The 23,838-nt window shown below is 39.6% G+C and overlaps 1 protein-coding gene across 2 annotated transcripts in view; it reads left to right on the plus strand.

Annotated features, from left to right (window-relative positions):
* Window positions 1-23,838, plus strand: part of LOC115402928 (nck-associated protein 5-like) — an 80,380-nt gene that overhangs the window by 20,167 nt on the left and 36,375 nt on the right. For both annotated transcript variants that reach the window (XM_030111604.1, XM_030111603.1), the window contains exons 3-6: window positions 4,502-4,660; window positions 12,071-12,139; window positions 14,890-14,928; window positions 16,147-16,266. In XM_030111604.1, coding sequence (XP_029967464.1) covers window positions 4,502-4,660; window positions 12,071-12,139; window positions 14,890-14,928; window positions 16,147-16,266 — 387 coding nt within the window. The remainder of the gene's footprint in view (window positions 1-4,501; window positions 4,661-12,070; window positions 12,140-14,889; window positions 14,929-16,146; window positions 16,267-23,838) is intronic.

Genomic DNA, 23,838 nt, shown 5'->3' on the forward strand with positions numbered 1-23,838 from the left:
GTTTGTGTCTGTGTTAGATTGCTTTGTGAACTGTTCAGTTTTAAAGGTGCTGTAGGCAGGATTTTGCTAGTCAATGCTAATTTTTCTGTGTTTTCTTTGGATTAAATGTTACAGTATCCATTGATAATCCTTTAGGAGTGTAGCATAATTGCACTACCGCGAGGGTGCAGCGTTTCCATCTGTCTCTGTTCTGAGCTGAAAAGGAATCTGAACAGCTCCAGGTATCTTTGACCAATCAGAAGAGCCCCTGAGGCTCTAACCATGATTGGTCGAGGGGCATTCGTCACACGTTCTTGTGGGAGGGGCTTAACTTGCGTAAGGGCGTGATGTCCGAGAAAACAGAACAGGATTGGCTGTGCTGGGTTTCAAATCGCCATCTTAGATGGGTCACGGCGGAGATGCCGAATCCTGCCTACAGCACCTTTAAGTTATTTTTTTTCCCCATCTGTTAGAAAGGGCAGGCCCCAGACCCCATAAACCTGAAGTGGAATTTAAAGAAATGGTTGGATGAAAGAATTGAATGTATAAATGATGGATAGATTGATGAATAGATAGATGGAAGGGTTGTTGATGGGATGAATCTAAGGATGGACCAATGAGAGATGGCTGGATGAGTAATTGAATGGGAGACGAATGGATGACTGAACTCCATCAATAGATGGAGTGGATAAATGGAAGGATTGATGAACAGAGGGATGGTTGGATGAATTTTACCAATTCATAGCACAGAATAGACCTGTTTAGATTAATAAATTCAAGCCTTGTCTGATTTTGTGTAAGATCTCATATTTCCATAGCCAAACATGATATGTATTATAATCTATATCTACCTCATAGTTTAATTTACGATAGATGTTGATTCATTCTGGTAAAACCTTCACAAAATAATGTTCTGCTTGCCATCTTTATGAAAAAAGGAAATGTTGCTCTTATAATTGAAAAGCAACCAGCTTTATGTGGAAAGATAGAGGAAGGTCCACAGATTGTTTGAACAGTGTGAGGACACACGCACACACATCATTAGCTTTAATGTCATTTATGAGTTGTGTTGGTGTGATGCGTGGCTGAATGTGCAAATCATGAGAACTAATGAACCCTGAAGCAAATGCAACAAGCCACATAATTACAAGGCTCCACTTTATCAGACTTCCATCTTTTGCATGCGACTATTTGTCTTTCTTTTTGTAGAATCAAGACTTTATAATATTCCATTTCTGCAGTTTTTCACTAATCACTGCTGCAAAGCGCAGAAAAATGCAACACCACATTAATGGCCAGTCACAGCCACGCTTCATCATTTGATCTCAAAGGAATGGAGTGCCAACGGAGGGCAAAGCAAGCATTGGAGCACAAAATGTGTGTCACATAATGATTCACGGCAAGTAGAAGACCATGTTAGAACATTCAGTGAGTCTGAATCAGAAAAACAGGAGACCTATATCCTTCAACAACAATACGCTGGATCTCGCTGCATTATTTTCTCTTAAACTATCAAACAAGACCGGAAAACCTTTTTTTTTGTGTGCATTCATTGGATATTACAATACCTCCACAGAGCTCATTGTGTACAAAGGCCTGCCTGTGAATTAAATCTGAAAGAGCCTCCAAGACCCTGTTCCACTCTGCTTTATGTATCTGAACAATGCATGATAGTAAGAATGAATATCTGCCTGATTTAAAAGAAATTCAGCTCCAATTAGAGCCCGTTCGGCTATTTCCAGAGCTGAGTGTAATTAGATTGCATGTGTTGCTCTCGACCTGTTTTCTTCTTCCTTTTTCATTTTTTTTTCCTTACTCAGATTCTTTAAAGTGTATAATGTGATGTTTCTGCCACGAGCCAAATCAGAAGCCAGAGTTAAAAATGCACACTGTGACCCGGAGACAAACTGAGTCAGGCGACACAGACGGAACAAACGAGACGAAGCGTCACTTGAATCATTTTCTTCTTAACGCATAATGATAAGGACGAACAAAATTGCTTCGTGAGCCCACTGACACCTCCTGCTCTGCCTCAGTGCTGCCTCACCTTCCATGAAGCTATTAATCTTTAAAAAAACCATAACAGGAACTCGACTCACGAATCCCTTGCACACTTCAGCACTTAACAGCTCATGCAGGGATTGCTCGGACGCGGAGCGCCAAAGGCATCCAGCTCAAGTCCTTCTCCTGACCACCGGTTGAACACAAGTCAAACAGTTGGTTGTGCTTCAGTTGTCATCTTGTCCACTGGATTCAGAGAAAAGTGTTTGGCCTGTTAATGCTCCGTTTCGATGGGCTTTATCTCTGCACCATCTCACTCTGGTGGAGAGAGTAAAGTCTTGATAGCAGCTCTTTTTACTTCAGAAAGAACAAAAGGACTCGAGAGTCCTTTGACAGGAAAAAGCCCAGGTGAGAATGCAACTGTATGTCCAGTGACTGAAAATGCTTCTCAGCTGCTGCAATACTGTGCAAACGCAACAGATTTTTTTTTTTAATGATCTATGAAGGCTTTTGCAACAACATACACAACACACAACATATAAAAACAGGTCTAGAAAAAGATGTGGAGAAATAACACAAATAACATAAATGATGTCTTTAGTGTATTTGTATTCATTAACATGCCATATTGATCTCGTCTCCTCGATCATGCAAAATCTACAACCTGCAATGTCATTTACATGCTTGTGTTGTTTATTAATGCATCTTTATTTAAAGGATGTGAAACGAGGTTAGAGATGCTGATGTTATTGTCAGGAGGAGGAGAGTCATTTCCTCAGTGTGCTTTATGCAGGATCTTACTAAATCAGGCCCACACTGTGATGCACCATGCATTGCAGCAATGGACAACTTTTATAATTGCCAGGGCTATAAAAATATCCCCCCTTACAATCAGGGAGCCAAATACTGATCAAACATCTCTGCAACTAAGATATATGATAATTGTGGCTATTAATGTATAAAAATAACAAACTGGGTATCTTTGAATTCAGTTAGATTCGATTGTGTTGTATTTTTCACATTAAAAAGCATTTATAAAAACAGTAATTACAGACGATTTACTATAGCTTAGGGCAAAAATGTGAGTAAAATTATTTGTGAAACTAATAAAAACTGGCTCAGGTCCAGAGATGAGAGAGGTTCACAATGTAGACGTTCATGTACGTTATTTTAAAACCTTTCTGTCTGCAGCAGTTTGAACCACAGAGGCCCCATTTTCTATTCAGGACCCTGTCACTGGTTCACAGTGGTACTGACCACTGCAGACCAGGAATCCTCATCCTCGTCATCATTAATTATTCCTGATTTGTTTTTTCTTATAGTACAATAAGGTACCTCCAGTAGTGGTAAGTAATGCCAGTGACATGAAGTTGTCTTTGGGAAAAACAAGCCTGAGCACACCACACCCAAATGTCCATCATTTTACGACTTGTTTGGCACGCAGAGAAAAATGAGTGTTGTAAATCTGGGATCTTTTTACCTTGGAGTGCCAGTTTGATCTCCTCGTGTCAATGAGTATGCAATAATAAAAAGCAAGGCGTTGAAAAAAATTATGCATTTAATCTTTCGTAGAACTTTTCTCAGTTCACCTGAAAAAGTTTCTTTCATTTTGCAAATACCAAATGGAGCAGACAGACCTGGAAGGAAGGAAGGAAGGAAAGAGAGAGAAAGAAAGAAAGAAAGGTTGACTGCCTCCAGTACGTTCACTTTGTTTTGGAAGAAGGCCATGACATGATTGAAGTAATTACTATATAACTTATTACATTTACAGCGCATTTTCTTTCACATTGTTTGATTTGTGACTAATAACTGGCAGAAAATCCCGTCTATAAAATCTACGAGCCAAAATAAGCTCCGTGCTCATCGATGTGACGGAACAACACAATCAGCTCCCACACACAGGTGGACGGTTTGACGTCACCCATGAATGCTTTATGGCATTTAATAAGTACTCATAGTAGCTTAAGGTTAGTACTTGTACTCATATTTTAAAAACTTGTTTTTAGTGCATCCCTAGTTTGCACCTACTTGTACCTTGCATGGAAACTGCGTCATTTTTTCCTTTCAGCCATTTCTGTATAAACAGAGTTAGTTCCTTGGAACCACATCTTCTGTACTTTGAACTGTATTTCCTTTCTGCAAAATAAAGATGCTTCAGACTACATTTGAATTTTTTTTTATCAGGAATTCGTAGCGCGAGTTAGCAGTTTTGGAGCTGCTTTCACCCAATCATCTTGCCAAGATAATTCACTCAGTTCTTTATACAGTTTTTCTGTTTGTCGCACTTCAACTTTCAGAGCATTAGCAGAAACAATACAAGTCATAAGTAGAAAACTTTGGGTGGATAAATCTCTAAAGTCAACCAAAGTGGAAGTTTTATGTATGTACTGAGGCAGAAGTCAGTGGGTCGTTCGTCAAGATTTATTACAATTATAAATGAAAGTCGAGAACAAAGAGAATTTAGTTTTCATTTCGTTGTGGCTGTGAGGCATGAAACTTTGATCTGCTCTCTGGTTTTCAGGACAAACTCCTGGAGGAGATGTGGAAACAGCAGGACAGTCTGGAGGGTCCCACAGCCACGGCGGCGGAGATGCCCACCTCGCCCGAGGCCAGTGGCAGCGGATCAGAGGAGAATTCAAAGGACAGCAATCCCCTGCTAGAGCGACTCCGAGCACTGGAGGTAAAGTGAATTGCATGGTCCACTTCTTACCCTTCCCTTCACTGTTCCCCCTTCATTTTCACCCCCACTCCTCTCGCGCTTCCCCTCTCCCCCTGAAATGTCAGATCAGTCGATATATCGTGGGTACTTCAATTAAATGCGCTTCACTTGGCATCTATGGAGGATGAGGGTATGTCAGCAGTTGAAGGACGGCACATGGAGCTGTTTGTGAGAAGACTGAGCTTTGGAGTGAGGGTCACATCTTCTCTGATCTCTACCAAGTTTTGTTGTTTCCTTTTGTATGAGGTATTAGATCAGACGTGAGGTAAAACCTTGAGAGGGTTTAATCCACCCTGCGGGACAACTCGAAACATGTAAAAATGAATGGCAAGTTTTCATTAAAAGTCACTTTTGGCACAGTGAGAGTGAAAGTCAGAACTGCAGAGAAGACAGCGAAGAGATCGGTAGAGCAGCTGTGAAAGGTAGCTATCTTTATTGTTGGTGAATTAGCATGAGCATAAAAGCCATAACATAAATCTAACTGAAAACATTCGTGCTGAAGGCTGCAGAAAGTGAGGAGAAAAGTCACTGTGTGATTTCAGACTGCCTTTGTTTTTCAGACGGAAATTCCACATTCTTCAGAATACATTTTATAAATAATGTCATTAAATGTGAATGATGTGTAGATGTAGTTGTGTTTCTTACATTAAACTGTGGCGTCTGCAGTATTTAAACATTATGCCATCACATTTAAATCCAATTGGACTGTATGTTTCCCCTGATCCACTGAGCAGTTCAACCTGACACTGCTGGTCCAAATGCCTCTGATGATTAATTTGCCGTAGTTGTACAAACTGGATTTCAGCTCCTCCAATATACTGCATATATATATTTTTCCAGATTGTAATTAAAAGTCTGTCTTACTTTTTTCATTGTCATTAATTTGAAAGAATCTCTAAATTGTGAACATTCTTATGTAGCTGCAGGCAAAATTGCTCATGCATGAGATCCCTTGTCTAAATGGGTTATTATTGTGACTGGATGTCTTTAGAAAGCTTTCACAACACTGGAAACAATGTGATTATTATGTTTTCATTTAAAAAAGTGAAGTGTAATTGTTATTAGGTTATACCAGTTTTCAATAAAAAAATAAAAAATAAATAAAAATCTGGACTCCTGAGGGCCCAATTACCCCCAGCATGCATCTGCCTGTAGTAACAACATGGTTTGAGGGGAGCTTTTATCGCTCAGTCCAGTTACACCAACAACCAACATTTCACTTCTTTCACACCTTTGGCAGTAACAAGGTCAGGAAGAGGTTGGCCACTCGTGTTATCGCTTTGGGACCTCCCAGGAGGTTTTTGTAGTGTCACTCCACATTACTCGGTCTTAAAATGCAAATAGCTGAAGGCTAATCTGCTTCAAAACATTCGGGAAATCAATATTAAAAGAGGAATTTGAAGTACCCTGTGGTGCAAATATTAAAACATGCCAGTTACAGATACTGTGCACCTTTATGTTGTTAGCAAACTAAATCATGAGTGTTCACTGTTTAAATTCAGCAACTCTCCAGTGATTGTTACTATTGATATGTCATGCATGTGTCTGTATGCTGCATTTAAACACTGGGGAGACATGCAAATGACAAACAAGCAGTGCGTTTTTACCCTGCCTCCATCCGTCTTTGAATAATACAGGAAAAAGAGACCCCATTATGTTGAAGAGTGGTTCTACGGGCAGGGAAACTGCCGAAGACAATGGAGTTATTCATATCCAGGAGGTGATAATTAAAAGGCTGACAGGGTAGTTAACATTTGGAGTCAGCGTTCCAGTCGAAGGTACAGTACGCCCCTCTGTTACACCTTCCCGGCTCAAAAGGTAATAGGACTCACCATCTGTTGAGAGGTCTCAGGCAGCCATTATTGATGGCTTTTTCTTTATCTACTGCAAAGCACAGACGGGGAGAAAAATGCAGGAGAATTCACTCCTTATTCTACGTCGCCTGTTATATTCTGCAACACAGAATGTGGTTTCCTGAAAGTATCCCTGTTTTATATCGTGTGGCTGTCATTATTTTCTTTTTAATTTGATTAATAATAGCTGGCATGTTGGGTTAGTGGCTCATATTATTGGGATATTTGTGACAACAATTGGCATCAATATGCCTAACAGATTTCAAAAGTCAGTAACTAGCATGAGAGGATTTTTAATTTATAGATCTGAAAAGTTGTTAATATCTTATAAACAAGTGTTAACAATGAGGACATCCCACAGTCAGCCATAGCTTAAGACTTGCTAATAGAAAAAACATTTCTTATAAAAACCCATGCAAGCAGAGAACAATAAGCTTCAGGCATGAACAAAGGCGAGAACATTCATAAGGACAGACAATGAAGTTGGATTACTGTTATGAGTGACTCTCAGCTCTAAAACTACCAAGTTCCAGGAGAACATAGACTGGGAGTCATGACACCCTGGATGCACACACTGTTGTTATTTTCCATTTTCTCAAACATGTGCAGAAGAATTGTTGACTATGGATGTGATGTGCATTAGTTCCATGGAGATGAAAGCAGAGTTTCCCATTGTGACATGAGAATTTTGTATAAATCTTTGTTTTGGAAGTCCCTGTCCACGAGTTGAGTTTGGATGAAGCAGGTTTGTGGTTATAGCTTTCTGATTTGTTATTGTTCTGGACTCTGATTGATTCTTTTCTGGGTGGTAAAGATTCTCTTTTTTCGTGGTTTTTTTCAGTACTAGTTGAGGCCAACGACAATAGATTGACGCTTTTTTAAGCTATCTGTGCGTCCATCCTCAGGCAGCTTCACACCTGTGACTCATCTGACCCAAAATGGATCCACAGTTCGAATGTGCCCTCAGCCAATCAAGGTGTTAACAACCCCACGAGGGGGTTAGAGGCCCAACACTCCCCACCAGTCACAAGTGAATCAGCCTTTTAGATGGGAGGTGAAAGATGCACAGATAACACTTATGTGCATTTGTGTCATGGTTTATTGGATGAAACACGCCTGCAGTGACTGAGACACAAAGATTGTCACAGCTACAAAGTAATCCTCTACAATGACTCATTACATTTTAATGTGCTGTCTCTGGGTATTTTACTGTGCAACAAGAGTCCATTTGATACAAGTGAAGATCAGTACAAAAAGTTGCAATTTGTGCAAAAGACGAAATTAACAGTTACTACTTGCATGCCATTTCCAGACTGACTCTGATTTGAGTGATAAATAGATTTTTGTCTCCTTCTCATTATTGAGCACTGCATAAACCAACACCTTAGGATGCTGAAGATGTTTTTTCAACTAATGGCCCTCATGAGTTCTGTTAAAGGTGCAGTTGTGGACCATTCCCCACCCAATACTGGTTCAGTGGACCATTATCGATGGCTGTCAGCAGTAGTGATGTTGGTGGGGATGACTTTCCTTTCTCTGCTGGCAGATTTTCATTGACTAGAAGGAATGAGATCTATCTTCATTTTACATTAATTGAAGGTGATTCGCCTGCAGAAGACTACAAATGGACAACACTGTGTTAAAAAGATTAAAGTAATGCAAAGATGCATTAAACATGAGAGCTATGAATGCCAAGATGACACACTGCAGGTGTGATCTCATGCTGCAGAGCACATTTTGGCTGATAGCAGACTTTCTAAACAGTGTTTGGTCTGCAGTGAGTGGATTTATGTCTGTTTGCTTGTTGCCCACTCCTTCTCTGCCCTAGAGAATCCCTACCCCGTACCTGAACCAGGGTTTGAATCCTTTACCACAATCTATCCGTCTATCTGTCCGATCCCTTTTTCCCCTACTATCCCTTAACCTCAACCGGAATAGCAGAAACTCTCCACCTCTGAGTCTAGTTCTGCAGATTTCCTTCTGTTAAAGAGAGTTTTCCTTTTCACAATTTACTCTGACTGCTCAGTCTGATAGATTTTACTCTGAAAAAGTACCTTGAAATGACTGTGTTGTATTTGACTCTATAGAAATAGCACTGAATAGTATTTCACACGTCTGCCACTCTTAAGGATCTTTTTAGTGTCTTTTTAGTGAATGAGCTTCTTCGTATATTTTGTCACATGTCTTGCACTCAAATGTTTAACAGATCCAGCTCTACATTTACCTTAAGATTTACACAGGACAAAAGTATTTGTTCTGGGTGAAAGTGCTGGTCTTTATATCTCTTTATGCTTTGTTTCCTGCCTCAGTACATTGTTTCTGCCATAATTACTGTGAACACTGCCATAATCTTACATCTGGCCTTCAAAAGGTCAAGCTGAGACATAAAGACTGTAGCAGATGAAAAAAGCTTCTAATTATTGTCTGAACGTGGTTCGGGTGATTTACATGCAGAAATACGTTTTAGGTAATGGACAAAAACCAAGAACTGCCAAACAGTTTGGCTGTGTGTCTAATGTGTCGGCATTTCTAGGGACCAGTTTCAGTTTCAGAGCGGTTAATATGATTTGTCTGTTTTATTGAAATCTAACTACGCCATCACACTCTTCTCTTTTCCCTTTGATGGAATATTTCTTGCTAACACTTTATTAGAAGTGAGAAATGACACACTTTTTCATTTTTTATGGGTGCCAAAGTGATCAAGTGAAAATTAAAAGTACTTCAAGCTAATTAGCACACTTTAAATGGAATTTAAATGTTTTGTGCGGCTTCTAATCGCACACATTCATCTAATTTTTCACACAATGAAATTTAAACTGTGAAAATTCCCTGTGCTTGATTTATGACACATTACGCAATATATTTTGAGCTATTTGAGCATTCAGTTACACGGTTTTGAAAATGAATAATTCAAAACATATTTCATATGATAAGATTTTTTAAATGGATGCCGTAATAATCACAATCAACTCAAAACCTTTGAATTCAAATGTGTAAAAATTATGCAATTAACTAGAGTTTTCTTTCTTTTGTTTGTAGCTGCACCCTCATATATTTGCATAAACAAGGCAGAGAAAGTCTATTCATGTTGTTCTTATGGCTCTCTGACACCTCATCCGTAGAATCAGATCTGTGCTTTGTGATAAACGTCCATAATAATGGAGGTCAGCTTGTCGAACCACTTGAGAAACAATCCTTCAGATGACTTGTGACTTGTAGCAAAGCCTGTAATGACGCTGCTGATAAAGACGAAGGAAAAGGATTCAACACCTCTATAGTGACCTTGAGTGACCCTAGGGGCGCTCTCAAATGTATTATTATTGCAACACTGTGATATGTGATTCCCACGTATCGCCAGCATTTATACATATGTTCCAGTAGTTCCAGCACAGACGCTCGTTTCATTGATATTTGATGTCCTCTTGTTGTACTGCAAAGAAACAGGAAAACTGAGCCAGTCTGACATTAGTGATGATCTCTCAGAGTAAAGTGCCACCCTAAATTACATCCATTTTCTTGCACACTTTGACGACCATAATGGATAATCCTGAGTGTATTCTGTGGTTTTTATGTTGTTGCCTCTTCACGGTGGCTGCCTTTACTTCTTCCACTGTGTGATTAAACTTTAATGCCAAACTGGAGAAACATTAGCGGGTTCCCCTCTTCATTTAGTCTGAAACTACTTCCCAGTCATTACAGCACACTTGGGTGGCTTCCCTATAATTTCTCCATGAAAGATGAAATATTTGGTGAAAAAAAAGATGAATATTAAAAACAGACCGAACTTGCTGTGCTTTCCAACTCGGAGGAGATTTGCTGACTCCTCTTGATTTGTCTGCTTTTAAGCCATTTTCAGTGAAAGTCTTTGGCTAATTTGCTGTTTGATTGCTCGATAAGCTAATGGCTATCTGTGTGTGAAGAAGCGCAGTTACTGCCCTCATCTGTGTATAAAATTTTAAATTGCTATAAAAAAAATATTGACGTGGCAGATTAAACTTAAGAAAAGTACTTTGTCTTGTTGTTTGCTGCTCGCTGTGTTGACACAAAAATACTGCAGCATTCATAAGTCAGGCTTGTATTTATTATCACAGCTCTTAAAAAAATTAGGTTTCATTCACTATTGAAGTCGTGCGCCACATGATTTTTTTAAGATCCAACAGTGACGATGTGTAGATTAAGAAAACTCTCTTCCCCACCAGACCGATACGACGACTGCATCACTGCAGCCGCTGCACCGATCCACCTGTCAATATCGTGTTCCATCCTTCCTCCAATCAGGAACAAAACCAAAAAGATACCCCTTGCCCCTTAAAGTACTTGTGGCAGCAATTTGTAGTTTTTGGTCATTTTATGCTCTTGGCTTTATGCCACCAGGTTTCAGACAATTAGAGCAAACAAGTAATATTTAATATCTTTCAAAATCACACACATTTGATCATGGCGATGATGACTTTCTCCATCATTAACCATTAAAATGATAACCATTTCAATAACATTGTATCCTTATTTAATATTTACATATACACATTGTAAATTAATTGCACTTTAACAGTTTTGTCCTTCATAAATAACAGTTTGTCAACAGCACATGTACGATAAAGATAAATGTGAGATGTATTGTATATTTGACACATTGTAGCACAATGAGACTTTAAAATTAATCTGCACTATAAATAAAATGGATTATTATTGTGCTTTGAAAGGTGTGTGAGCACTACGCATGTCAGCTGGAAGTGTATTTTATCTGTAAGGCTGATTTTAAGCCTGAATATCACATTTACTGACATCAAAATAACTGTTACTTCATTGCATGTGTTTAGTTGCAATCTACATTATAATTTGGTAATCAATGGAGTGCATCGATAAAGATGATGCTTGTACAAACCCTCCCTGACCTTTCTGCGGACCTCCAGCCTAAACAGTGGCCTTTGAACAATCCTGACCATCTCTAAGAAGTCAGCGACTCTGAGCGATCATGTGTTTTATCATCAGCTCAGCTGAAACACTGCGGTGATTATCTCGGGCCAACTGAGCCATTTCAGGGATTTTTTTTTTTTTTAAGGCAACAAAGACGAGTCGCTCGCAGCGTTTAAGTGGAAACGTGCCAGCTCAGGTGGCCTGGCCTTTAAAGATTTACTGGATTAATCATTTCACTGGAAAGTTCCCCCCCGAGTTTCCCAGAATGGTGTCTGGTCCCCCGTCGGGCGAGACCTCTGTCAGTAATTGAATTATACTTGGGATACCTCCGGCCGGCCTTACAGACACAGCGAGGGGCTGCAGGATGGAGTTTGGATGCCTGAAATTTAAAGCATCATTTATTTAGAGCCGTCTTTCTCCGGTGGAGCCACAAATCCCACAGAGCTGCAGGCGGAGAGGCTCCATGAATCCAGCGTGTCGTGTCTCCTTCACCCCACCGAGAGGAAATCACATCAGGAGCTGGAATTCATTGTCTCGCGTGTTTGTCCCAGACTCACCTATATTTTCATGTTTTACATGACTTTCTGTATTTCCTGCGCAGGCGGAGAACTCTGCTCTGTCCATGGAAAATGACAACCAGAGGAAACAGTACGAGCGCTGCCTGGACGAGGTGAGCGTGTCCCGCTTTCATGAAGAAGCTGTAAAGGAACCAGAGGTGGAGCGGACATGCTCTCCCTAACAATGCAGACTGTTGGAGTCGTTCCACTCAAAATTACACCAGATGACATTATAATGAAATCATTTTGAGTGCAAAACCTTTAATGAAAAGAAAAACATAGTCCTGTTTTAAAGACTATAATTTATGATATTTAAAAAAGTCCAATTAAGGGCTTAAAAAAAAAATTGCATGAATATGTTCTCGATATGTTGACATGAACTCTGAAACTTGCTCAAAATCCATTGCTGGCATCAATCAGCAGTGATGAAGTGATGCTTCATCAATACCTGGTGAAAATAAGAAAAACATCTGGTTATTTGCTTTAAATCAGTGGGGTGGGATGAGTTGTAAGATATGTTGCACAAAGACGGTGAGTATGAGCCCACATTGGTGAAGTTAGGAAAATCAACTCCAGCTATAATGTTATTGCAATGCATATGTCAAATATGGGTTTCTTAGTCAAAAATATGTTTTCCTTCCTTCCTTTTTTCGGTACCAGAAACCTGCTCCAGATCTTCATTGTTTCAGTAATAAAAAAAGACAATCAGTACTATATTTTTCCCAAAATTTGAGGGAGGCAACACGCAGCATGGTGTTTCTGTTATCGGATGTAGGTTTTCTACTGTCAACTTTAAAGAAAACAAATTTATTTAAACCTGTACAGTGTAGCCATTTCAAGACTTCTACTGATTAAGTTCTATTCTTTTTTTTTTAAAGCATGTTTAGCCTTTTTAACTATTATTTATTATGGAAATTGTTTGCATTCCTTTTCTACTCCTTCTCTCCATTGAGGGATAGAAAAAGGATTATCTTGTCTTATCTTAGCCTATCGAATCTTTTTTGCACTCTTTAGCCCTAAAGTTAGGATTGCTGAATAAAAATCTAATCTTTAAAAGACAAAGCATACAAATCTTTATTTACATACCATATATATGGAAGGGAGCTAATTGCAGTGACCTGAGGCTCGTCGGGGACGGATTCCTCCCTGCCCTGAGCTGCTGAGCATGGCAGGAGGTGTGTGGTTGACGGCCTGGACAGGTGGAAGATTGCTGGTAGGACTGGTAAAGTTCCCAGCAAGATGAAAACACTCCATGTCCCGACTATCAGCATTCCTTTCTCCTTGATGACACTCTCTTCCTCCTTTTCCCATCTTTTCTCTAACCATCCGCCCTGCACCACTTTATTCTCTCACTAATGGGCTTGTTACCATGGAGATCGCTGCCTGTGAGAATTCAATGTATTCTGGCTGAGGACAGACAATTTCAGAGTTTCTGCTGTGGGATTAATTTCTCTTCCCCTGCTTTTCAGTCTTATTATGCACATGAATCCCTTTTCTTTTTCTGTCCTTTCGGAGGCTGGGAAGCATTGAGGAGGCCTCCTGCCATGGTCTGAAGAACCCGGCTGACTGGTTCTGATAGGAAGATGAAAGAGGAGGAGGGAAATCATTTTGTGGCACAAAAAAAGTGGAAACATGGTTATTATCCCCAGTGTCAGAGTGTAATATATGCTTCCACTTCTGAAGTCTAAATAAGCACAAAAGCTTCTTTATTTCTCCTTATTCTCCAAACTGAATAGAACTTTATTCTCAGAGTGAAAATTAGAGCAAAAGAAAAAGAAAAGAGCGATGTTATCTGAAAAAAAAAGTACATTATTAAGTGTATCCTCTCTTAGTCAGTAGTTCATTTGAATATTTTCCAGTCAGTATTTATATTTCATGTGCTGAGAACAAGCCAGTAACAGCAGGCAACAGTTGTGTAATTCTACAAACTGATGCAACATGCAGTCAGTTTGTCCTCACAGACGCCCGTAACGCTCCCTGATGATGTTTACACAGAGTCAACTTCATTTACCCTGCCCAATGCATGGTCCGCAGGTCAAAACCAGCCCTTTGGGGGATCCCAACCTGCCCTGCAAGATACAGGGATTAAAAAGAAGACACTAACACAGACATTTATGCCTGTCCTGAGGACAGACAAATTTCAGAGTTTTGTGTGTCCATTTATGCAACAACAGTACTTAGTATCACTGAAAACACAAATTTTGAAAATGTTCTAACTCCTCCATGGAAATTGGAGAAAATACGCTTTGAATACACTGCTGCTGCTCATGCACACCATGGCTGTAGTAAATAGGTGGCGACACATGCTTTGTTTTTATGATTTTTTGCCCGGCATGGTGTGACATTTTGCTAAAATTGTGCATTAAAATATCAACTGGTTGATGGTTCATAATAAGATATAAATTTGTTCCAAATGTACTCACGCTCCGTGCACCAAAACAAACAATAATGATTACCAATAATTCACCATAATGACACTCTAGAAAGTCATCATGTTGGCCATTCTGTATGTTTTAAAGGTAAAGAATATGATGACTGTCCCCTCCATTATGGTCATTTTCATAAGTAAACTGCACAAAAACTGTTAAAAAAGCTTTAATTTCCAATAAAGGCCATTTTTTAACATATTATTGATTGCAATGATTACATGTTGAAATGATTTTTTAATGCTACTTCAATCTATTGCTTTATCAAAGATCTTATTGAATGTAAGCTATTATTAGGTTTGCGGCTTTATTTCATTGACAAATGCCAAAATCATTGATTATTGGTGAGGAAAGTGAGTTTGATTAAACAAATTCACAGTGTCATTGCATTTAAAAACTGAAATATGTTAAACATTATTTCTCTGTGTTTTTTTTAGGTGGCAAACCAGGTGGTCCAGGCTCTCCTCACTCAGAAGGTTGGTCATCTCTAAATTCCAAGTCATTCGTGAAGCTTTTTCCCTCTCCTCGAACATTTCCTGGGGTCACACTCAGTTTTATATTCAGTCTCCGATGTCCTCGGCCTCTTCCTTGCTCCAGAGGTTTTTGTGGGCTGATTCTGAGACTGTAAAACCGTCTGGTGAATATGACGACATCTATCCGGCTAATTAAGAAAACATTCTTCTTGTTCAGTGGAAGAAAATTTCAAATGTGTTTATATTTAAAAAAAAAAAAAAAAAAAAAAAAAAAAACATTTAGATAGTTTGTTGAATTTTTGTCTTGCATGGTGAAATTTTGAATTTAATACAACAGCTCATAAACTTAGCATATAGCTTTGCTATAAAGACAAAACCTGAATCCTATCTTACATTTTTGAGGTGCCATCACTAGGATTTGGAATCACTTGAAACACACAAGCCGTTTTCAGGATTTTCACTCCTAAAAATAAATAAAACATTGGGGATATTTTGATATTTTAGTTGTTTGTCTTCGTTTTTTAGAGGGTTCAGCTGTTTCGAAATTTGAAGCCATAAAGCCTATTTTAAACGTTACACCATATTAATAACCACTTAAAATTTTCAGGTATTTTTTTTCTCAGATTTTAGTCATATCTAAAAATTACAGCCATTTTTGGCTTCTTTTCTTTTCACCCTTTCTTCTGGTTATCTTCATCGAGTCATTGATTGATTAAATGATCCATTCATTTATCCTTTTATGAGTATTGAGTTTCTTTAGTTTTTATTTAGGACTCAAGTTTTATTATTGAGGCAATTTTAACAGTTTTAGCTGTTTTACATTTTAAGCAATTTTTGCTTTGTTTGTCATTTTAGGTTTGTATTTCATTTCACCCTTTTGACATTTCATCATTTTATCATTTATTCTATTTTAGTAATTTCAAATATTGAAATTTTTCTTTTTGGGTTTTTCCCCTTCAAGGTTTTTTTTTTTTTTGTGGTTTGAATTGAAATATTTTGGCAATTCTCCAAATAAGATATAAAATGTTAATAAAAATAAGTCTGTTGTGTAAATGAAACAAAAGTTAAAAAAAAAAAAAGAAAAAAAACAGAAGTTTCCTTCCAGATAGTTCAGTGAGAGCATTATGGATCCGCCACAGAGGGGCTGAAGATCAAACAGGTTGCAGGTTTCAGAGCCCTGACCCCGAGGATTGACCCGTTCCATCTTTGATGTGTGTTTAGGACTTGAAAGAAGAGTGTGTGAAGCTGCGGACCCGCGTCTTTGACTTGGAGCAACAAAACCGCATCCTCAGCATGTTGTTTCAACAGAGAGTCAAGATGTCCTCCACTCCCGTCTCACAGGTACACACATGCATTGCACACACACATGAATCGAATCCACCCAGGATGTTTTTAATTGCAGCTGTACTGTTGGACTTGAAGCCTTTGCCCTTCTTAATTAATGCACTTACTTTCATAGCTGCTTGCTTGGAGCTCCGCCGGTCATTAAACTGGAATTACCACAACTTTCCTGCTTTGTTCCAATCATGTCGGGATTTAGTTTGATGTCGAACCGGACCTTGGCTCGTGGATGAAGCTGAACGTGTTTCTCTAATTGTGAACTTCTGAACCGTGGAGGAGATAATTGGTTAAAATCTGGGTCGGGATGAAGTATTGTTTACTTACACACACACACACACACACACACACACACACACACACGCATTCACACCAAAGGGAAATTTTTTGAGTCACCAATGAAATTAAACATGTTCTTTAAGAGTGCAAAACTAATCATAAGGTAAAAGAAATGTTGCTTTGTGATGGCTGGAAGTTGAAACGTGCATCATTTTGTTAACCTTTTAGCCATTAAAACCTCATAAATACAAGGTCATAAGATAAAAAAGTAGGAAGGCAGTTTGAAAAATAGATTGAAGATCGAAATAAAACTGTCAAGAATAATGATGAAATAAGAATGTAGTTCACTGGTAGACATATGGACATACAGGGTTTTTAATGTACTGCAGGCCAATGAATATAGCCAGTAGAATAAAGTCTATATTTATGTCAGCTGCAATGACAGTTGTTTATTCAATCTCTGAAAATTCCCACTTGTCCTTGTGGGAACTTCCAAGTGTGATTGTTTTCACATGGATTTTGACACTGTTATTATGGCGGTACAGTGGTTTGCACCCTCGCCTCATAGGAAGAAGGTCATGAGGTCAAATGCTGCTCTATGTTTGCCCTGTGGTGGACTCTCTGATAGTGAGCTGAGCTCACCCACAACGCCTCACCACCCTGAAGAGGGTATAAGAAGACGGATGGATGGGAAGTTCCCAGACACCCTTGTTTGAGTTTTTCATCCATTTATCTGTCTTCATTGCTGCTTTATCCATTGAGTATCTTGGTGCGGGGACTGGTGAAGGTCAGAGTCACAACCTGAGTAGAGCACATGTCCATGACAGGACAAGCACAGCAACACGCTCATATACACAGCCAGGGTCAATTCAGGGTCATCAGTTAACCGAAAAACATGCAAACTCTACATCAAAGACACAACCCGGACTCAAACCCGGGACCATGAGGGGAGGAAGCTTGTTTCATGCTTCACAAAACATCAAACTTAATCTTAACAAGAAATAGCTGAAATCCTCAAAATGGCATTTTCGCCATTATCTCCCCTCGTGTAAACTCATCTCATTTTTGCTTCAAATAGCTTTGGATGATTTCGAATATTTGAAGTTTATTTTTCAGATCTTTCAACATTCCTGAAAAGCAAAATAAAAACATTCCTCATTCCTTCCTCATATTTTATCACTGTGATCACTCAAACATGCCATTGTAATGCACTCCAGCACTTCCAGCGTGGTCAATATTTCATCTCTGCAAAAGGTAGAAAACAAATCTAACTTGCTTTTGTCACAGTGGTGCCCACTCAGGACCGAGACGCCTCAAACCTCAAACCTCAGTTTGTGAGCAGACATTCAATACGATGGCAAAACACTCAGGAAGTCCTGGTTGTCTGAAAATGTCATTTCTATTAAACACTGAGGCAAGGAGCCTGTTTCGAGCTCCTGAAATCACAACAATTACCATTCATTAGGAAACGTCCGTCTTCATTCATTCATTATCCTCTGTCATTGGTCCAAATTTGTTGGTAATTGATGTTTGATTTCCACTTTTCAAACACACAAACTGCAGCAACTGTCTGTGTTTCTACTCCTCCGTCTCTCTGCCTCTGCAGTAGCAGTAATGTGCTTTGAATGAGTTTCCCTGTGTGCACTGCAGGAGGGCAGAAAACAGGCTCTCACAATGCCATAATAAAACATTTTCTGGAGAAACACCAAAGCTGCAGACTGGAAACCTGTGGTAAAAATCACTGTTTAGTGTGTATGTCACAAACGTACACGCTTCTTGTAAACGCGGATCGATTTCTTTTGCAAGCTAACATGTCACAATCGCTGCTTGTAAAGCTCAATGAGGTGTTTGACAGATCAGATAGGTGAGAGGCACTGAAAGCATAAACACACAGTAATGATGTCTTTACATATTATGCTGTAGCTGGATCTAACAGGCATGTTCCCCTTTTGGATTTTTTTTTGATTTTAGGAACAAAGAAAAACGTTGATCTCCTCATCTTTTGTCTAGACAGAGAGTCATTACGGCTTATTTTTGTGCGCCCCACCAGAGTGTGTATTGCACCGATGGTATCGCTTGAAAGCCCATCTGTACCACGGCACCCTGTATAGCTTCATTTGCTTTTAAGTTTTTCCCCTGGCAGTGTTGGTCCACAGGTTGTCTGAGTCATTTTTCGAGCATTTTGGATTTGTGTGACCTGGCTGACGAGCTCCTCTCACATACTTTTATCAGTGCCGCACAATAATGAGACTGAGCTGAATTCCTGCTGTGTGATTCATGCTGGGCTGACGCATTTCTAACTAATCAAATTCATTTGATTTGAAGTATGTTCAAGTGAAGGGTGGACAAGCTTTGTTCAAAACAAATCATATCGAAGTGTCAGGGCCCTCCGTTGGCCGTTGTGTTTCTGCTGTTTCCGTGTAAATGGATATTTTTTTTCAAAACATTGCTGTGTAAACGTGACTATTCTCTGATGTAAAAGTACAAAAACAATGCATTTTCGCTCGAAACGTCGTGTTAATGGGGCCTTCAAATCATCAAACCTGGGTGTTATCACAAAGACCTGAACTGGTTTTACTTGAACTCTGCTTTGAGACTCTTTAAAGTAAACTTGAACCCTTTACTATTGGAACAAACTAATTTCCCAAAAGTTTTAGCAAAAACAGCAGCACCGCATAAAATGGACAACATGTTAGATGGTAAATTCTAAGTGTCATGTTTTTCTTATATCCCTACTATATAGTCATATTATCTCAGTGTTACAGCAATATAAATCTGTGATCAAAAATCTCTTACAACCTGCTTCTGATATGGTTTAGATACCCAATCAAACACATAAGCCGCAACAAAATATTTTATTGTCACTTGTTCTTTTAATTCTCACATCAGAGAAGATCTGTGGTAAGCAGTAACAACTACAAAGTGTGTGTGATCAGTGGATGTGGGGTCGGCTGGCACTTCTACCAAGAATAATTGGCAACAGATGATTATTTTGACAGACAGATGGTTGTTTCTGCATTCTGAGAGGGAGAGTGAAAGAAAAATGTGGATGACTGAGCCCAGCTTGTTAGCTCTTGATTTTAGTTATACATTCATAAAGGTGTGAGCCATATCAAACTGTAATGAGGATCTCTCGCTGCCATTGTACCAGCAGGAATACAAATGCTTATTGAAAGCAATTAGAAACACACGACAGCCTTTAAATGAGCGAGCCATTGAAGATGGCTGCACAGGGTGACAATTCCCCAACTCTTTACTGCTGGTAGTTTATCTACCATTAGCACGCATGATGCGCAGTATGACATGCAGCTCTAATCAGTGACCACATTGTGTTCAGATCTGTTGGTATGGGGATGACTATAAGCTGTATGCTGAATCATTATGATTTACTGAAGCTAACCAGATGGCTTTATCAAGGAACAGCCATAACATCGCATGTTGACAAGAGAAAAATCTTGTACACCAGTCTTTTACCGTCATCAACTCATCTGTAAAAGCCAAATGATTCCTTTCATTCATAGGACTTTGATGATGGTCTTTCGACGCATCTATATAATGTATGCAAAGTCCCAAAGCATGTCTATAAAGACAAGAAACTACAAGAGTTTTAAAAACTGAACTGTTCAATCCAGTTTGAGGCATCAGAGGACACAGTAAGGCTTTGCCATTTCAGTAAACTTCTAATAGACATGAAAACATTTTGTGAACATGTTGCAGCTCCTTCTTTACACCCTCTGCACACAAAGATGAAAATATTTCCATTCACAAGTTTTCTGTACAATCTGTTTGTGTTTAGCACTTTTCATACCAAAAAAAAAAGCAACACAAAGCACTTTGTAGTATTAGGAAAGATCACAAAATTAAAAGAAGCCCATCCCTCCCATCCACCATACAATCAATACACACAACTCCACACTCACACACACACACACACACACACACACACACACACACACACACACACACAGTCTTGTATTTCTATCCTTGTGGGGACCGTCCATTGACTCCCATTCATGTCTAGCCCCTAACCCTGACCCTTACCCTAACCCTAACCCACACCACAACAAAGCCTAACCCTAAAGAAATGTTTTTGCACTTTTACTTTTTTCAGTAACAACAACATGGTCAAGAAAACACTGTTTCTCCTACTTAGGACCGGAAAAAGGTCCCCACAAGGCACGTCATTCCACGTTTTGCTATCCTTGTGGGGACATTTGGCCCCAACAAGGATAGAAATACGAGAACACACACACACACACACACACACACACACACACACACACACACACACACACACACACACACTCTCTCACCACTTACTGCATAGCACATAGCATAGCATGACATAGCACAAAGAATTGTGGAAACACCTGCAGGGGCACCAGCACCAGGCCGGTGCTGGAAGACTTCAGGATCCGGGAGAGTCGATGTTGTAAAAACAGATCAAATACATAATAAGATGCAAGGCCGTTAAGAAGTTTAAAAACTAGTGAAAGAACCTTAAAATCGATCCTGAGACGGACAGGGTGTCAGTGCAGCGACTTTAGGACTGGTGTAATGTGGGCTCGCCCCCTGGTCCTCGTCAGCACACATGTGGTTGAGTTTTGTAATAAATTGAGATTTAAAATGCTCTTTTTTCTGGAAGACCAGAAAGCAGGACATTACAGTAATCTAAACAACAGGAGATAAAAGCATGCATTAGCACCTCCATGCTGGCCTGGGAGAGAAACGGCCAGGCTCTGGTTGTTCTCTAAAGATGATGAAAACCTATTTTTGTTAAATTTTCGGTATGTGTGATAAAATTCAGCTCAGAGTAAAAAGTCACACCCAGGTTTTTGATAGATTGTGCTGGTTTGGAATCCTGTGGTTTCAAAAAAAAGTTCTCTGGCCTTCAGGACCCATGCAATACACCAAAAATAGAGAAGAAGACAAAAAGCATAAATATGAAATCTTAAAAGAAACAATGTTGAAGCATGTTGCACACACTCTTCTCAGTTTCTTCCTGTTTCTTACACTGATGGAGGTGAAGCAGAAGATTTTTCAGATAAAACCCAGAAAATACTCGCTAACTGAACATAGAAGACAGTTATATTTACAGTGGTGTCAATACAATTCAGTGTACTTCATTAGAAAAGGCATTTAAATATTGACCTGAATGTTTTAATTTAATTAAATTGTAAACCAAACTTAATTGTACAGGCACTTCCTGGTTACTACCCACAATATAATCTTTATGTGAAAGTCATCGTCCTCGCACAACAACATATAAATCTGCCTTCTGCTCTAAAACAGGCCAGTTTCCAAATGTGCAAAATCATCACAGCAAGCCCAAACATAACAAAATGTAAAATGCAGCATTCACAACTATTTTATATCGTGCAATGTCCTGGTTTGTAATACCAAAAATATTGACGCCTCCTGACCAATCGGAGCTTTTAGAAAACGACTCACCTTTTCTTAAAAGATCTTGGTTAGTCTAGATCATGAGAGGAGCGCTTCAGAGAAGAAGAGTTATTAGAAGGAGATCCAATGCTTTTGAAATAATAAAATTAAGTTGTGTCATTGAGCACTTTGAAGTGTGTCTTTGTACTTCTTCTTGACTTTTTCCCAAGTAAGTTTAGCTCTACTAGGATTACATTTCAAATAATGAGGTTAATAATTACAATGGTCACACATGGCAGAACTGCTGAAATATTGAGTGTATGAAATGCACAACTACTTGTGCCGTCACGTTGAGGAATTAATATTCCAACACAAAATGCTCTCACAGGGGAGCTGACGGGAAACGTTTGTGCTGTAACAATGTAAAATTGAGTGATCGGAGTGCGGTCTGTGTTTCTTTTGCTCAATGAATTAATATCGTATAATCTCACAAAGTTACATTTTAATAGAGTCAGCAATTTTTTTCCAACCTTTCCTCTCCGCTTTTGCGTCTGCAACAGTGTAGCTTAGCCTGGATGAAGTTGCAGAATTCTCCATATTTTTGTCTGCTCCTCTGTGGGAGAGAGGACAGCCGATCAGTTTGTAGGCTGTGTTTATGACCCTCTGGAGCTGCTTCCAGTGCAGCTGGAAAACCAGCTCAGGATGGACTCCACCAAGCAGTGGTAGAAGGACACCAAGAACTCAGTGTTTAGATTATTCTTCCTGAGACTCCTCAGGGGTCTCTGATGTTCCTTCTTCAGGATCGATGTGGTGTTAGCAGTCCAGATCAGGTCATCACTGATGTAGGTGCCCAGGAAACTGACATCTGCCACCATCGCCACCCTGTCCCCATTTACTGTTATGGGCTGAATGTCTGGTTTACACCTCCTGAATTTCATGATGAGGTTGTTGGCGGTGCACCAGACTGACAGTCGCTCCACCTCCACCCTAAAAGCAGTCTCATCGCCTCCTGAGAGGAACCCCACCGCTGTGGTGTTGCCCAAGAACGTGATAATAGAGTTGCTCAGGTGGGTGACTGTACAGTTGTTGGTGTAGAGGAGGGAACTTACCACAAAGCCCCGTGGCAAGCTGGTGCTGGTTCTCAAAACTGGCAACAGGTGGGGTCCTACTCTCACCCTCTGTGAGTGGTCTGTCAAAAAAATCCATGATCCATTTGCAGTTGTTGTGAGGCAGACCCAGGTCCCCCAGCTTGCTCATCAGTCTGCTCGGCATGATCGTGTTGAAATCCCAGCTGAAGTCCAGAAACAGTAGCCTCACGTAGCTCCCTCGCTGTTCCACATGTGCCAGCGCGGTGTGCAGAGTGGCTGCGATGGAATCCTCCATAGACCTGTTGGCTCTGTACGGGATTGAGTTACTGGTGGGGGTTGAGTGTGGCTGGCAGGCACGAGGTGGTGTAGTGTAATCAACACTAGTTGATTTTTGCAGTCTCACACAGTCGAAAATGTTAAATCTTACAATCTTATATAATAAAAAATACTGAGAAATAAATGTCGTCCTTGCGTGGTACATTCAAGAGATTTAGCTATGCAGAGGACAAAGCAAGTTCTCCCAAATCAAGGCCAGCGTGTTCTCCACTTGTTCTGAGAGCTAGCCTAGAATTTATGCAAATAAAAGATGACATTGAACACAGAGTTTAGACTGCATGAAGAGTGAACAAGAGAAATCTGCTGACATCTGGCGAATACATGTGAGGAACATCCTGGACCAGTCTTTTGTCAGAGGAACCCTGATAGGAAAGTATGATTTTCCTTCACATTTCTCCACTTCCAATTATTGTTAGTCATGCTGAAATTTTTATAGAAACGTTTGTGCAAAGTGAAGATGTGAGTTCATCAAGTCTCTGAGTGTGAAAAG

Source organism: Salarias fasciatus, chromosome 16, assembly GCF_902148845.1.
Source record: "Salarias fasciatus chromosome 16, fSalaFa1.1, whole genome shotgun sequence".
NCBI lineage: Eukaryota > Metazoa > Chordata > Actinopteri > Blenniiformes > Blenniidae > Salarias > Salarias fasciatus.